Source organism: Danio aesculapii, chromosome 23 (genome assembly GCF_903798145.1).
Source record: "Danio aesculapii chromosome 23, fDanAes4.1, whole genome shotgun sequence".
NCBI lineage: Eukaryota > Metazoa > Chordata > Actinopteri > Cypriniformes > Danionidae > Danio > Danio aesculapii.
The window spans coordinates 22379042-22393626 of record NC_079457.1 but is presented as its reverse complement, the minus strand read 5'-3'; the positions used below and the strand labels follow the sequence as shown (position 1 = coordinate 22393626).

Here is a 14585-nt window from a genome sequence, read left to right as displayed (position 1 = left end):
ATCCATAAAGATCAAGCCATCAATCTCTAGTCTTCTGAAGAGACATGATTTTTTAATACAATGAATAGCTTGGCTGCATCTAAAATCACACTCTCCTTTGAGTGGGTACTTTTTTTGAATAATTACTTCTCAACAGAAAAAAAGAAAAAGAATTTCTATAAAGTATGAATGTGTGTATTATGAATGTAATCTGGATGTATTACTTTGTGAAAATACTGAATCTGTTCATCACATAATGATCATGTCTCTTCAGAAGATATGCATTTATTTACTGATTGCAAACTCTTTAAGAACGTTTTGAAGAATTTGGGAAGAATATGACTGAAATCTCTCCCATTTAATGAAAAATATCTTAATTCCTTTCTGAAAAAAACAACAACAGTCCCAGCAGTCACAGGACGTCAACATGACGTCAGATTGACATTGTACCCCAACATTGTGGGACGCTGCATTTTAATTGGAAATGAAATCCGGGTTGATGTCAGAACATCTGAATCTGTCCTACGTTGGACACGGACGTCGGCCTGACATTGGGTTCTGACGTCAACTTGATTTTCATTTTGGTTATTGTTATCGACGTTGCATTTTGGTTACTTTCCAACACAATCTAAAAATAACAAAATATCAATGTCTAATGATGTTACATTTTGACGTTGTGTGGACATTACCACTATGACGTTTATCAGACGTTGGATTTTGGTTGCCATACCTGACAAATAAATGTCAGTATTTGACGTCAATATGACGTTGGTTTGAGATGTTGGCTCAACATAGGATTTTGGTCACTTTCCAACACAACCTAAAATCAACAAAATATCAACGTCATTTCATGTCATTATTGGACATAAAAATAACATTGTCCAGACACTGCTGACTTAAAGTAAATCTAACCTCATATTAACGTCTTATGATGTTGTGTGTCTGCTGGGGTCTTATGGGTATGTAACAACATACACTGTAAAAAAAGTCTGTTAATTAGTCTGTTCTGTATTTCATGATTCACAGTGTTTTCTCTTTAATTACGGCTTATAAGTTGCATTATGGGACTGTGATCTCTACTCTAGACTTCTGATGTAAAAAATTCAACTCCGGAGTTTAACAAAGTGACTTTTATGGTCGTTCGGAACAATATATTGTAAACAAATAATATATAGAGAAATAAGTCTGAAAAAGTAATAAGAGTTTATTAGCAGGTTTGACTTACAACTCAAACCTAGACAAAACGTAACTTTTTCAACATTTCAAACTACTTTTTTTTTACTTTTCATCATCAAAAGTTGTGGAGGAAGCTCATGTTCCCATGATGCAATTAATCCCATTACTGCAAGTATAAATAATTGGGGAAAAACACACAAAATATAGAAAACTGCTAATTTATGGATATTTTACAGTCCAGGACTGAGAAAATGATAGTAAATTTGAATTTTGAAGTGAAAAACAGATAAAAAAGCATAGCAATTGGTCTATATTTTTTCAAGTCATGAATTTAAGGCACAGACACAAAAAATAAGACAGTAAATCTCCCTATTTGTCTCCATCTCTGAAAAAAAGCAAAACAACAACTCTGATTTAGCATTTTAATGATTAACATAAAGGCCATCCCACTGGAGAGGAGGAGGCCCTAGACTGTCAATCAGAGCGAGCCTCATCTTTGCCCTTGAGGACATGGCCCCTGTCACTCAGAGGTGTCTACCCCTTCAAGAGGAGGGGCCTGGCCTATGAGGGGGTGTCCAAACACACTAGAGAGGACAAGTCTTTCCCCCCAGCATCAGGTAGATGAGAATGCGTTTGTCCAAACCACTAGTAGACATGGAGATGGCAGACTATAGCGAGGCCTTGGATCCAGCCTACACCACGCTGGAGTTTGAAAACATGCAAGTGCTTGCGATGAGCACAGGTGAGTCATTCGGAGTGAACTTTGAGACCTTTAGTGACTTATATGGGCTACTAAATAGTATTTGGTCAAGCGTGGGAGGCAGGGTTGATAGGGTTATAGTGAATCGCCAATTGGCAAGTTCGTAACCTCTTGCATGGAAAAGCCAATATAGCAGAAGCCAATTGAAAATGCATTTTTTGGTTGAAGATAAGCAGCACTGCATGCTCCGTCCTGCAGATATGGAAGTTCACAAGGAGAATAGGTTCATCCGTTTCCTTTTGCTTGTTCTCATACAGCTGGCTTGGGATAAAATGACTTGTTTGGATAGTATTTCAAGAAGAAGTTTGACACCAGGATGAATGATTACTAGGCGAAGAGGGTGTCATGTAAATGTTTCGCAGCCAATCCTCCCATGTCTAAGTTTTGTGCAACAAATTGATATTCAACCGGTGTCAACCTGAGACAAGTAATTTAATATTAGGGGTAAGGTTATATTTAAAGTTTTAGTAAAGCAATAAGAGTCCAGTTTATAAAATGTTTACATTTGAGTTTGATTGACATTTGGACTTTTTTTAATAACCCACAGCTAAAATAGAAATCGCTGTCAAGGATTGTTATACAATAGAGTGCATCCAAATTATTTTAATTATTATTTAAATAACCTGTAATGAAATATATTCATCACACATTATAATTTAATTTACATTTTTACTCACATTTTTATTTTTAACCACAAACTTTAGAGTTAAAATGACAAATCAGATCATGATTTAGATGATCACTCCATAATCACTCAAACTGATGAGCCTTTTAACGTTTGCCTTTGATCATTGCTTAGGTTTTAATGTGATTATTCTGACTGCCTCTAGCATCAAAATTAACAACAAACACGTCTTTTCCTAAAAATGATGAATGTTTAAATGGTTTCTGTCATCAGCATTAAATCCAATCAGATCTTTTTCTTCAGCAAATTGAGGTTGGTGTTTATGGAATGATCATAGAAAGTCAGTTTCATTAAAACACATATATTATTTACATAAACAGTTGAAGTCAGAATTATTAGCCCCCCTGAATTATTAGCCTCCCTGTTTATTTTCCCCCCCCAATTTCTGTTAAAAAGAAAGAAGATTTTTTTCAACACATTTCTAAACATAATAGCTTTAATAACTCATTTCTAATAACTGATTTATTTTATCTTTGCCATGATGGCAGTACGAAATGTTTTACTAGATATTTTTCAAGACACTTCTATACAGCTTAAAGTGACATTTAAAGGCTTAACTAGGTTAATTAGGTTAACTAGGCAGGTTAGGGTAATTAGGCAAGTTATTGTATAACGATGGTTTGTTGTGTAGATTATCAAAAAAAAAAATAGCATAAAGAGGCTAATAATTTTTACCTTAAAATAGTTTTTTAAAAATTAAAAACTGCTTTTATTCTAGCTGAAATAAAACAAATAAGAATTTCTACAGAAGAAAAAATATTATCAGACAGACTGTGAAATTTTCTTTGCTCTGTTAATCATCATTTGGGAAATATTAAAAAAAGAAAAACAATCCAAAGGGGCTAATATTTCTGACTTCAAGTGTACATACAGTAAGTAACTTTTTGGGATGGATTTGTTTAGTAGGTCATCAAGAACACTAATTAGGGTTTCTATAATCTAGCATGATCTTGTTGTAGCTTTTGTACAGATTTAGTCCTAATCTCTTCTGGATTACTAAGCAAACAGTCCTTTCCAGCACATGTTTATGATGACGAATCACTGCACATTGATTAAGCTGTAAAAATGTATTTTTTTTTAAGTTTCACCCCATGACCTTTCCCCTATTTACATTAACTCTGATAGGTCTGGAATAAGTTTGGCTGGTTCAGTCTGCAACCCACATTTTTAAGCTTCATTGAAAAAAATACGAATTTCGTGCCATATTATTTTAAGTGCCTCTTCATTCTCTGACTATTTTTGTTGTATGAATAAAACAAAATGAATTTAGGACACTTTTGATTGAATTCAAAATCCCCCATGATTGCAGACTCCTCACCACAAGAAAGTGCCAACATGAATGCTGCCAATCACTTAGGGGCCGGCACTCTATGTGCTATTTGTGGGGATCGGGCCACAGGAAAGCACTACGGGGCTTCAAGCTGTGACGGATGCAAGGGCTTCTTCAGACGCAGTGTACGCAAAAACCACATGTACTCATGCAGGTTAGAGAAAACAAAATAATCTCTAAATTATTATCAAAAATCTGCAAAAGCTTCCATCCAATTATGTCTTTATGTTTCCTCACAGGTTCAACAGACAGTGTATAGTGGACAAAGACAAGAGAAATCAGTGTCGGTACTGCAGACTAAAGAAATGTTTTCGAGCTGGCATGAAGAAAGAAGGTACCTGCACATGTTGTTAGATTACATTCACATAATACTAGCTAAAACTTAGATTTAACTCTCTTAGCTTGCTTGGGAGGTTAGGGGATGAGGTGGAGCAAATGGGAGATGTTGCAACAGCAGAGAGAGAGAGTTAGCGAGAGACATTTTGTTAATGTTCACTCAACAATGCACTGAAGTCTATGTCTGGTTTATGCTGAACAAACAGTTTAGAGCCATCATAACTGCACACTGATAAAAAAGCGCAACCTTGAGGACGGACGCAACCCCCCCTCTCACAAAGTCAGCTAATATTCCCCATCTCCGCTATCTCAATTGGTTGTCAGAACTGGGTGGCATTCACTGCTACTGATAACGAAAGAGTATGTTTCAATGGTTTAACCAAAGTTTGTTCTTTTGACTGTATAACATCCAAAAAAAGTGTATCTTATTTTAATAATTTGTTGATTAAAAGTAGTTATCTCATCCTCAGCTGTGCAGAATGAAAGAGACAGGATTAGCACCAGAAGATCCAGCTATGAGGACAGCAGTTTACCCTCCATAAACGCACTCATTCAGGCTGATGTTCTTTCTAGACAAGTAAGTAGTGTGAATCAAATCAAAGTACTCAATAAACAAATCTTGGTAAAACCTATAAACTTTAAACAAGACATCTGAAGGTTGGTCACTTTGAAAAAGTGTAAACACTGCAGCGTTATCAAAAGATTGCTTTGTTTGTTTAAGCATCTCAATCAGAACTACATAGCAACACTGGTTTAACCAATGATGCTAGTTTGGGGCAGGACAATCTGACCAATGGTAGAGTAGGGAATTGTTTAGGAAACCTGTTCGAAAACAGTCAATACTTCTGCAGTTCTGCTGGGTGTTGCTAGATCAAATTCTACTTTATTATATGACTTGTACTACACTCTCAGAAAAAAGGTACATGGTGGTACAAATAAAGTTCCATAAGGAACAGTTTTGTACCTTTGTAAAAGTTGTAGCTTATAAGGTACAGAAAAGACCTCTTACGATATTGTTCTGTACCTTTTATGGTACAATTGAAATGAAAGGTACACAATTGTTCTCATAAAAAGGAACGTAAGTATTGGACAACTCCTTCTTTATTACAATATATCTGAAAATAAATATTAGTGGAAAGACAAAGTGATTTTATGAATAATTTCCATATTAAAACATGAATCATCGTTTAAAAGTATATGTTTAAAGAAATTCATAAACAATAATTATTACGTTTTATAAAACAAAACAACTGGTAAAACAAAACTATAGGTATTGTATACTAAACATTTAAAGCCTTTTAATAATCATTTGGTAAGCGTTTTCTGATAAATACATTTTCATTATTGATATCCGCACCTTTTGCCATTTGCTTTCCATTACGCACATGAGCTGGCAAAAGTTCTGCATATGCAGTGTTCATGCAGACATTTTAGTATTGTAAAGCTAATCAAACATTGTGCATATCTCGTTACAAAACTTTTGCATAATTCTATTTATACTTTAAAATTAAGTAAATTAAATGAACTTTTCAGTGATTTTTTGTGGGAAAGTATTCAGTGAAGGTATTGTGGGAAAATTGGAGAAAAAAAATGTTTTATATTGTACATAAGAAAGTCTGGATGTAATTTCTGTAACATTTTTGTGAAAAGTGTTGTGAAATGTTTAGCAAAAAATCTTGAAAATGGATCTTTTGATTTATGTTAAAGTATTTTTAATTCTTTATTGTAATTGGAAAACGTGCATTTACACAAAGAATTTTTTTTAATTAAAAACATTATTTAAAAATGTATTTGATGTTTTATATTTACTGAAAATAAATTGACATATTTTGGATACAGCAAAATGCCTTTAAATAATTCTTGAAGGAACACATTTGACACTGTTAAGATACAAAGTGTCTTGTCACTGTAGTGGTACCTTCATGGATCACATTTATACCTTTGACGAAGGTACAATATTGTATCTGCAGGTTTTAAAAACCAAAGGTACATTTTGGTTTCCTACAAATCATGTCCTTAAAAGTACAAACTGCAATGGTACAAATTAGTTTCTTTGTCTTAAGGTACAATTCTGTCACATAAAAAGGTACTGCCCGAGTGACAAGTGTTTATATCTTCTTTGGTAAAACATTGTACCATTTTTTCTGAGAGTGTATGTTAATACATAAAATGATTTCTATATATAAAATAATTTGTATTGTCATTTATTAGGCAAAAAAAAGAGAATTTGTGTTTTCATACCCAATATTCTCTCAGAAGTGTCAAATTAATCAAGCTTTAAAACTTATTTTCAATTCTTATTTTCAATTCTTTTAAGAACAGCAAGTAAATTACTGTAATTGGGCATCTGGTTACTAAAAATAATAAAACAATTTACTAATTGTTCTGCCTTTCTTGTGAAACAGTTAATTAAAAAATTTATAGATAACGATACTGTATTTCAGCTTTAGACAAACTGTGTATGTGATTATCCACATACTTGTGGATTAACCATTAAGTTAATCCAATTAAATTTAAATGTGTTATATAAAAATAAATGTATTATTAATATTTATTATTATTATTATTCAAGAAACTAAAAATTTTGAACAGCTGTGGTGGTCTCAAAAATCTGTTACTAGTCTAATAATATTGTTATGCACTGTTTATAAGTAATAATAATAAAATATAGTATCAATGTTTATACTTAAGAGATGTATAACAAAATACTTATAAAGTATATACCCTCATGTAGATTTCATCACCGGGTCCAATCCTGAATGGTGATATCAGAACAAAAAAGGTAGCCGCTATAATGGATGTGTGCGAGTCTATGAAACAGCAGCTGCTGGTGCTGGTGGAATGGGCCAAATACATCCCTGCATTCTGCGACCTCCCGCTGGATGATCAGGTAGGACATGTTCCTCTTATTTAGCTACAAATGTGTCCTTGCAATATTTGCTTAAATGCATGTTGGTGTCGACTGATTCGGTGTTTTGTTTTCGTTGGAAAAAAAGTTCAGAGATCTCTAGTTTGGGTGGTTAATGTATTTAGATGGCTCAGGTTAGAATATGATGAGCTGGTTTGAAAGTTACATCTCTTCTTGAGACATTCAGAATCATTAACACGCTGAGCACTGAGGCATGCTAACTTATCAGTGTTTTAGCTGTGGGTGAGAGCGTCTCAAACCGCATCTTCTCACACATGGAGACATGCTAAGACTAACCTAATATGGCCATCATAGCGACTTCAAATAGTCCATTTAGTTGAAATATTCTGGTCATGAAAAGAATTCTAAAGAAAATGCAAAAGAAATAATATATATCCATGTTTATTTGTCTCAGGTGGCTTTACTGCGAGCTCACGCTGGAGAACACCTCCTACTAGGAGCTGCCAAACGCTCCATGATGTATAAAGACATTTTACTATTAGGTAAGAAAAGACACATGCGTATATGAGTAGAGCCCTCAAACAATTTAACTAATGTTTTACCTCACATTTTCCATGATTCTTGCAGGCAATGATCATATAATTCCTCGAAACTGCCCTGAATTGGAGGTGAGCCGCGTGGCAGTAAGAATCCTTGACGAGTTAGTCCTTCCCTTCCAAGATCTGCAGATTGACGACAATGAATATGCCTGCTTAAAAGCCATTGTATTTTTCGATCCAGGTACATAAATAATTATTAAAATAAGATAAAGAGAGCAGAATGTCAAGTGTTTTTTTCTAATGTGATGCTCTTTCGCTATTCGCAGATGCCAAAGGTTTAAGTGACCCAAGCAAGATCAAACGAATGCGGTATCAAGTTCAAGTTAGTTTGGAAGATTACATCAACGACCGACAGTATGACTCACGGGGACGGTTCGGCGAGCTGCTTCTGCTGTTGCCGACACTACAGAGCATCACCTGGCAAATGATCGAGCAAATCCAGTTTGTTAAATTGTTTGGAATGGCGAAGATAGACAATCTGCTGCAAGAGATGCTTTTAGGAGGTAAATGACTTTTCTTGAAAAGACAGCTTTGGTACAGCAGTTTTATTCTCTATTAAAGGCTCAACGTGTAATTTTCATCACTAGAGGGTGTGTATTCACAACAAACAAAGGCGTAGTGTGTAATCATGGGATTTGTCGTTTTATTTCACCCTACAGGTCTCCTAGAAATCATGTTCATGGACGAGCTAAAGTATTTAAACTTATTTTTATGATAGTGTGAAGCAGAATAAAGCTGAACGCCATTGAAGTGTAAGGAGCAATTGCTTATGAGAGACAAGCGTGATGTGGCAGAAAAGCTGTGAAGGTTTTATTAGGCTACAGTCCATAGCTTCCAGTTGTTCAGCTTGTGATCATGTGCTTAAGAAGCAGCTGTTTTATCAGACTAAATACATTTTGAGGTTCCGTTATAATTCTGCTCTGTGCAGTCTACTAAAACACACAACATATTAAAGCGTCTGGTGTTTTCCTGTTTTATATTAAAAAACTAACAAGAAACTGAGAGTGTCTGACGTCGTTTGCATGGCGAAATAGGACATGGTCCAGTAAAATTGGTTATTTCTCTGGGTTTGAACATTGTTTGGATATATAATCTATAACATAATATAATATACTGTATAACATTGTTCTAGTGGTTCTTGGATCTTTTAATGAACAATTCTTACATATTGTGCCTTTAAATGATCCTAAGCTGTACCAGATACCATACCAGTAACTTCTGGGAACAACTTATTGAAAAAAGGTAGACTATACATATTATACATACAGAATACCTTAAAATGAAAAGTCTGACATATTTTAAGCTGCCTTTCCACAGTTGGTATGACTTGGTATGATGGTGGGAGTTTAGAAATATCATTGTAGTTGCACTGTTGACATCATTGTGGTTCACCCAACCAGCCATTGAAAGAAACATCATTTTAAATTTCATGTGACAGTCATTTATCATGATCTTGCTGTTGATTAATATCTTTTTAAATCAATCTGGTCACAGAAGCTCAAGCATGCTTGCTTGACACAGGAGAGCTAATGAGGACTAGCAGTATATTTGAGCTTTCTGTTGACTGATCAATGTCTCTTATGTGAATAAAAAGCCTAAACTAAAATCTGTCCATCATAAAAGCATTTCTTCAGAAGGCTTGGATTAAATAGCTTGATTCACATGCATTTAATTTGTGACATCTTTAGAAAAAGGTTTTGCGTAACATGAACAAAAGCCTCAATTTTCATTTTGCGGTAAATTAACCATTTAACCTCTTGCTCTACAAGTTCTTCCCTCAATCTGACCTATAAATGACCTTTCCATCCATAAATTTAACGACTTCCTTTTCCTGTCAGGTTCAGCTAATGAAGCACCTCACGCTCATCACTCTCTACACCCCCACCTGGTCCAGGAACACCTCAGTAATAACGTCATAGTCACTGCCAACATGGCTACTCCACTTCACAATGGCCAGATGTGTAAGTAACCATCTTCCAGAACAGAACATTTTTCATGAAGGAAGAATTTAGGTCCTTAAAATGTGAAAACCATGGACAAACAGGCTTGCTTGTTGAGAGTAATCCCTGCCAGAATCGTAGAAACTAATCTGGATTATTTTGTCAAAGAAAGCTACTGTAATGCTTTCCTACCCTAATGCCTTAAAAAATTTCATAAGCGTGCTTATTTTGTGTCAACCAGTGGTTTCGTTCTTTCACATGTTATCATGCTATGCAAATTATGTCTATTTAAGGTGCCATAATACCCCATTGCTTTTTTTTTTTCGAAACAGCCACTCCGGAAACTCCAATCCCATCTCCCCCCACAGCCTCAGGTTCTGATCACTACAAAATGGCATCGGGTGTTATTGCTACAGTGCCCAAACAGCCAAGCTCCATCCCTCAACCTACCATCACTAAACAAGAGGCCATCTGATAGCAGAGACGCACAACTCAACTTCTTAAACTCGCTACTTCTAATAGGCTGTGACAATAGATATTTGGACACAGCATATCTGAAATGTATATTCACTAGCTGTTCAAATTAAAGTTTGTAGCAAAGGACACTGTGAACATTGAGAATTTACTATTTTTAGAATTTTTTACCAAAATAATTGAGCCTTAATGTGATTGTAGATCTATTTAAGATTGTAGATCTATTTAATCTAACAATTTAAGAGACCACTTGGAAATTCTCAGTTTCTCTGGATCTATTAGATGTGGCGGCTTTAAGTATAATGTTTAAATTTGTTTTATTCTTATAAAAGGTCTAAATTCTACTCTATAAAAAAATTTTAATAAAAAACATCATATACCCTGGCTATAGAAAATCATCATCTGTGAAAATCTATACTTTACGCACATGACACCCTGCTTTCAAAAGACCTTCGTGATATAGTTGTAGGAAGGTACAGATTATGAGAAGGCTACAAAAACATTTTAAAGACTGGAAAAGTTATTTGGAATGTGGTTTGATTTCAGGATGTATGACAAACAAAGTCATTATTTTAAAGGGGTATGATGATTTTCTATAGGCACTGTAGAACATTTTATTTTCATTTGTCTGATTGAAAATCTGGCATTTCCACTAAATCTTTCAGCAAAAATCCTCTAAATGACAACATTTTCCAAATTTGAAAGAAATGTTAATACTTAACTTAATAAAACCCCCAAAATATGCAATGAACTATATACTCAGCTAGTGTTTTTCAGCCAATGGTGGACTTCCGGTGAAAGGATTATGTGACGATTTTCTATTTCATAAGGTTCCTTTTACAGCATCAATGTTGTAATGTAATTCAAATCAGTTAAATAGACTTCAGTGTTCATTTGGTTGTTAAAGTGTAAAAAGGGACGAGAAGCTGTTTAAACGCAGGTGCCATCCCAGCAGAAATTCCATAAAAAAAATACTGGGGTAAAATTAATTTCCATATTTTAATTTAAAGACAAGGAAAACTATAATTTAATGCAGTGCTTCTTGTTTGGTCTGATAGCCACTTTATACTGTACCTCAACCAGGCAGTGAAGATTGCTGTTTTTTAAAGAAATCAGATCTTAAACGTGGCCATTTTGTATAGGATGACAATTAACCGGAAGCCCTGGGGCTAGCTGACTGAAATGAAAAGTCTGTGTGCATATACCCTATTAACTATAAATCGTAAATCCAAAGAAACTGAGAATTTTCAAATGGTCACTTAAGGCTCTTTATGTTCATCCCATCTCATTTGTTCAAACAAGTGGTGCATATTTATACTATCCATTCAGCATTCAGAAAGAACCATATAATAGAAAGGCTATGCAAATTTTGATCTCTTTTCAAGGAGTTTGAGTTCCATTAATGTTACAGCAGGCCTGAATTTGATCAGATGTTTGTTCTAATTGTACAGTATTCTCACAGCTTGCTACAAACGACTGGCTCTTATAACACTTTAGCCTGATAGAATACCTTAACATTTTGTGCCTTGGAAATATTGTTATTTACCAAAACGCTGGTAATTATTGTATGTATGCATAGAGTATGTGCATTTCGTATTTTGTCTGTATGTGCCATACTTAAAATGTAAATATAATGACTTTTTTTTTCATAAGTCTACTTTAGAATAAAAAACACTGGTTTCCTGCTCAACCCCTTAACAATTGTGGCTAGTCAGTGATATATATTTCAGGAAAAAATGCCACATTCATTTATAGTTTCAAATATTGGTCATTTATAACCAATTGACAATTGCATCCTTCAGAGAGAAGGGTAATTTGAAACATGCAATGTGAACTGATATTAAATGTCAAGGCTATATTTTTACATAAAAGTGTGTTGTTGTTTATTTTCTTTATCTGCTGTCCATTGATATCGTTTTGAATCTTATCTTCAAGTCACAAAAGCTGCTATAGTAATTCAATTCAATTCAATTCAATTCAATTCAATTCATGTTTATTTCTATAGCGTTTTGCAATGTAGATTGTCAAAGCAGCTGTGTTCAGTTTAGTTCAGTTCAGTGTGGTTGAAATTTCACTGCTGGAAGTACAAACCCTGAAAAGCAAATCTTTCAACAGCCTTCACTATCTTTTTTTTTTCCAATAGTGGGTGGTTTGAAAATACATTTCAGACAACAACAAAACAATGAATCTAAAACAAACCTGACTTTAACCAGTATAGTATTTGGAGAGGGTTTTGCAGCTTAAAGTGGATTAAGATTTCTTCCGAAAGATTGCTTTGCATTTCCATCTCTCTCCAAACAACAAACCTTAGTTAATAGCAAAAGTTTTCCAGAGTAACTTTTCAGGCTCATAATCATCTCCAGCCGTAAAACCTGCTTCAAAACAAGATGATAAAAAGCGAGTGTACGTGGCAGAGCATGGTCAAGGATTTTTAGTGCTGGGAGTGTGTGCTGCTCAACGCTGATAACAGACAATAAAACAATTCATAAAGCAGGCGCCTTTACTGATATAGTTTCTCTTAAGAAATCATTGTCGCGGAATCATATAACCAATTGTGTGCCAATTACTGAATGAACTCCACGTTAATCAGATCCATAATTCAATAAAGCTGCATTCGAGATATAATTCAACTATGTCATAACACCTCAGCTACTAAGATGTGACAGAAACTAACACGATGTATTAACTGCATGCGAAAAGTTAAGGTCGATTTTATAACTAAGACCAAGTCAATGAATGAATGATGCAGTTGTGCCAACTTGCATAGAAAGTGTGACGCTTGCTGCCATTTTTGTGCAACAACACCCACTGTGTTGCCAACAATTGGGGAAGCTGCTAAAGGTAGGTTAAAGGTGCAGTAGGTGAATTTAGAAACATGTTTTGTTGTGCTGATTGAAATTGTCTTCACATTCCAATAGTAATAAGTATAGTAAATGATCTAAATGTATTTATATGTATTTTTATATTCTGGGTGAGGCATAATACTAAAAAATGTTCATTCAATTAAAATTTGTCAGGCCGCTAATTCCCATAATTCTGATAAGTAGCTCAAACTGTCTGTCAACAAATGTAGATTTGTACCTGTACATCCTCGCACCCCATTCATGCAGACAGATCCCCCGTTTGCGCGTCCATGCCCTTTCATGTGCACACGAGAAAGTGACAGCGTTAAAAACAAATGCTGAATCAAAACTTTTTTAAAACCTGAATCAATTTTGGATTACTTTTGCACGTTGGAGGAAGGATGACACAATGGCTGAAGTATTTCTTTTAGACAGGTAATGTTCTGTTTTAAAACTATTTCAGTCATGCAAAGCTTATGTAGATTTTGTTGTTTTACGAATGGGTTATATGCCCAGTTGTTCTATATAGTGGTCATAAGTGTTGTTCAGCTCCTGAAATCTTCCAGCGAAAGATTGATGTGGCTATTTTCAATTTTATAAGGTATCTTTAACAGTATCAATAATGTAGATTTTTGTATAACAAAATAATAATGTAGATGTTTAACAACAAAACATAGGTAAATAACGCTATTCTGCCTAGCCTGCTTTACTAAAGTGAAGTTGGTTTTAAATTCACATCAGGTTGATTCATTTTTGAACAATGACAACCTGTGATGCGGACCTTATATTGTTTACCATGCTACTTTGAATATTCGGTCTGAAAGAGCATGTATGGCTTAGTAATGCATCCTGCCGGCCAAAGCATAGTCGCTTTAGGACAAAGCGGGATCCTTTAATGCATGAAATATTGCACAGTACGATAAGTTTTTCATTCGGAATTATAGTATTATCAAGTATATTTTCTAACTGGCGAATGACATGATGTAGTGGGTTGTCATCTTTACAATGCACGTTCGTGATTTCAGGAGGCGTGGTTTTGGACGTCAGGGGAGGGACTGTGTTTCGAAGCTAACGTTAGCATTTTGGCTGATTACCAACTGCACCTTTAAGGTATTGCGTGATGATGTCATTGTGTAAAAACTTTGGAAAAAATGTCATTGGATAGAATATGCAATATGGGGTAATATAATGTAAAGGATGGCATAATTAAAATTTTGTTGTGAACTATCCCTTTAATGTAAAAAATTATTCATTACTAATTGATTTTCACATGTATTTTTAATATTGTTTTGGGGTTAAATGAGATGTCTAAAAACTTATTGTCCTAGCAGTAAATTACTATGCTTCCAGTGTTCTTACATTGCACCAAACAATAAGTAAAAAAATGATGGGTTCCAGCTAAGCATATCATGAATGAACAGTTAATATTGTCATTCATTCATTCCTTTTCTTTTCGGCTTAATCCCTTTAATAATTCAGGGTCGCCACCGCGGAATGAACCACCAACTTATCCAGCAGGTTTTTACGCAGCGGATGCCCTTCCAGCCGCAATCCATCTCTGGGAAACATCCAAAGACACTCATACACTACGGAC

At 34.7% G+C, this 14585-nt stretch overlaps 1 protein-coding gene across 3 annotated transcripts in view; it reads left to right on the top strand.

The window, feature by feature from the left end:
- Nucleotides 1-12019, top strand: part of hnf4a (hepatocyte nuclear factor 4, alpha) — a 33469-nt gene extending 21450 nt beyond the window's left edge. Inside the window, exons 1-10 of one of the 3 annotated variants that reach the window (XM_056449192.1) lie at nt 1710-1897; nt 3910-4084; nt 4170-4264; nt 4722-4843; nt 7001-7156; nt 7590-7677; nt 7763-7915; nt 8001-8237; nt 9573-9695; nt 10007-12019. In XM_056449192.1, coding sequence (XP_056305167.1) covers nt 1777-1897; nt 3910-4084; nt 4170-4264; nt 4722-4843; nt 7001-7156; nt 7590-7677; nt 7763-7915; nt 8001-8237; nt 9573-9695; nt 10007-10149 — 1413 coding nt within the window. In that variant the 5' untranslated portion in view covers nt 1710-1776 and the 3' untranslated portion in view covers nt 10150-12019. Of the gene's footprint in view, nt 1-1709; nt 1898-3909; nt 4085-4169; nt 4265-4721; nt 4844-7000; nt 7157-7589; nt 7678-7762; nt 7916-8000; nt 8238-9572; nt 9696-10006 lie in introns of those variants that run through there. The other 2 variants (XM_056449193.1, XM_056449194.1) reach the window with 2 other exon arrangements.
- The last annotated feature ends 2566 nt before the right edge of the window (nt 12020-14585 follow it).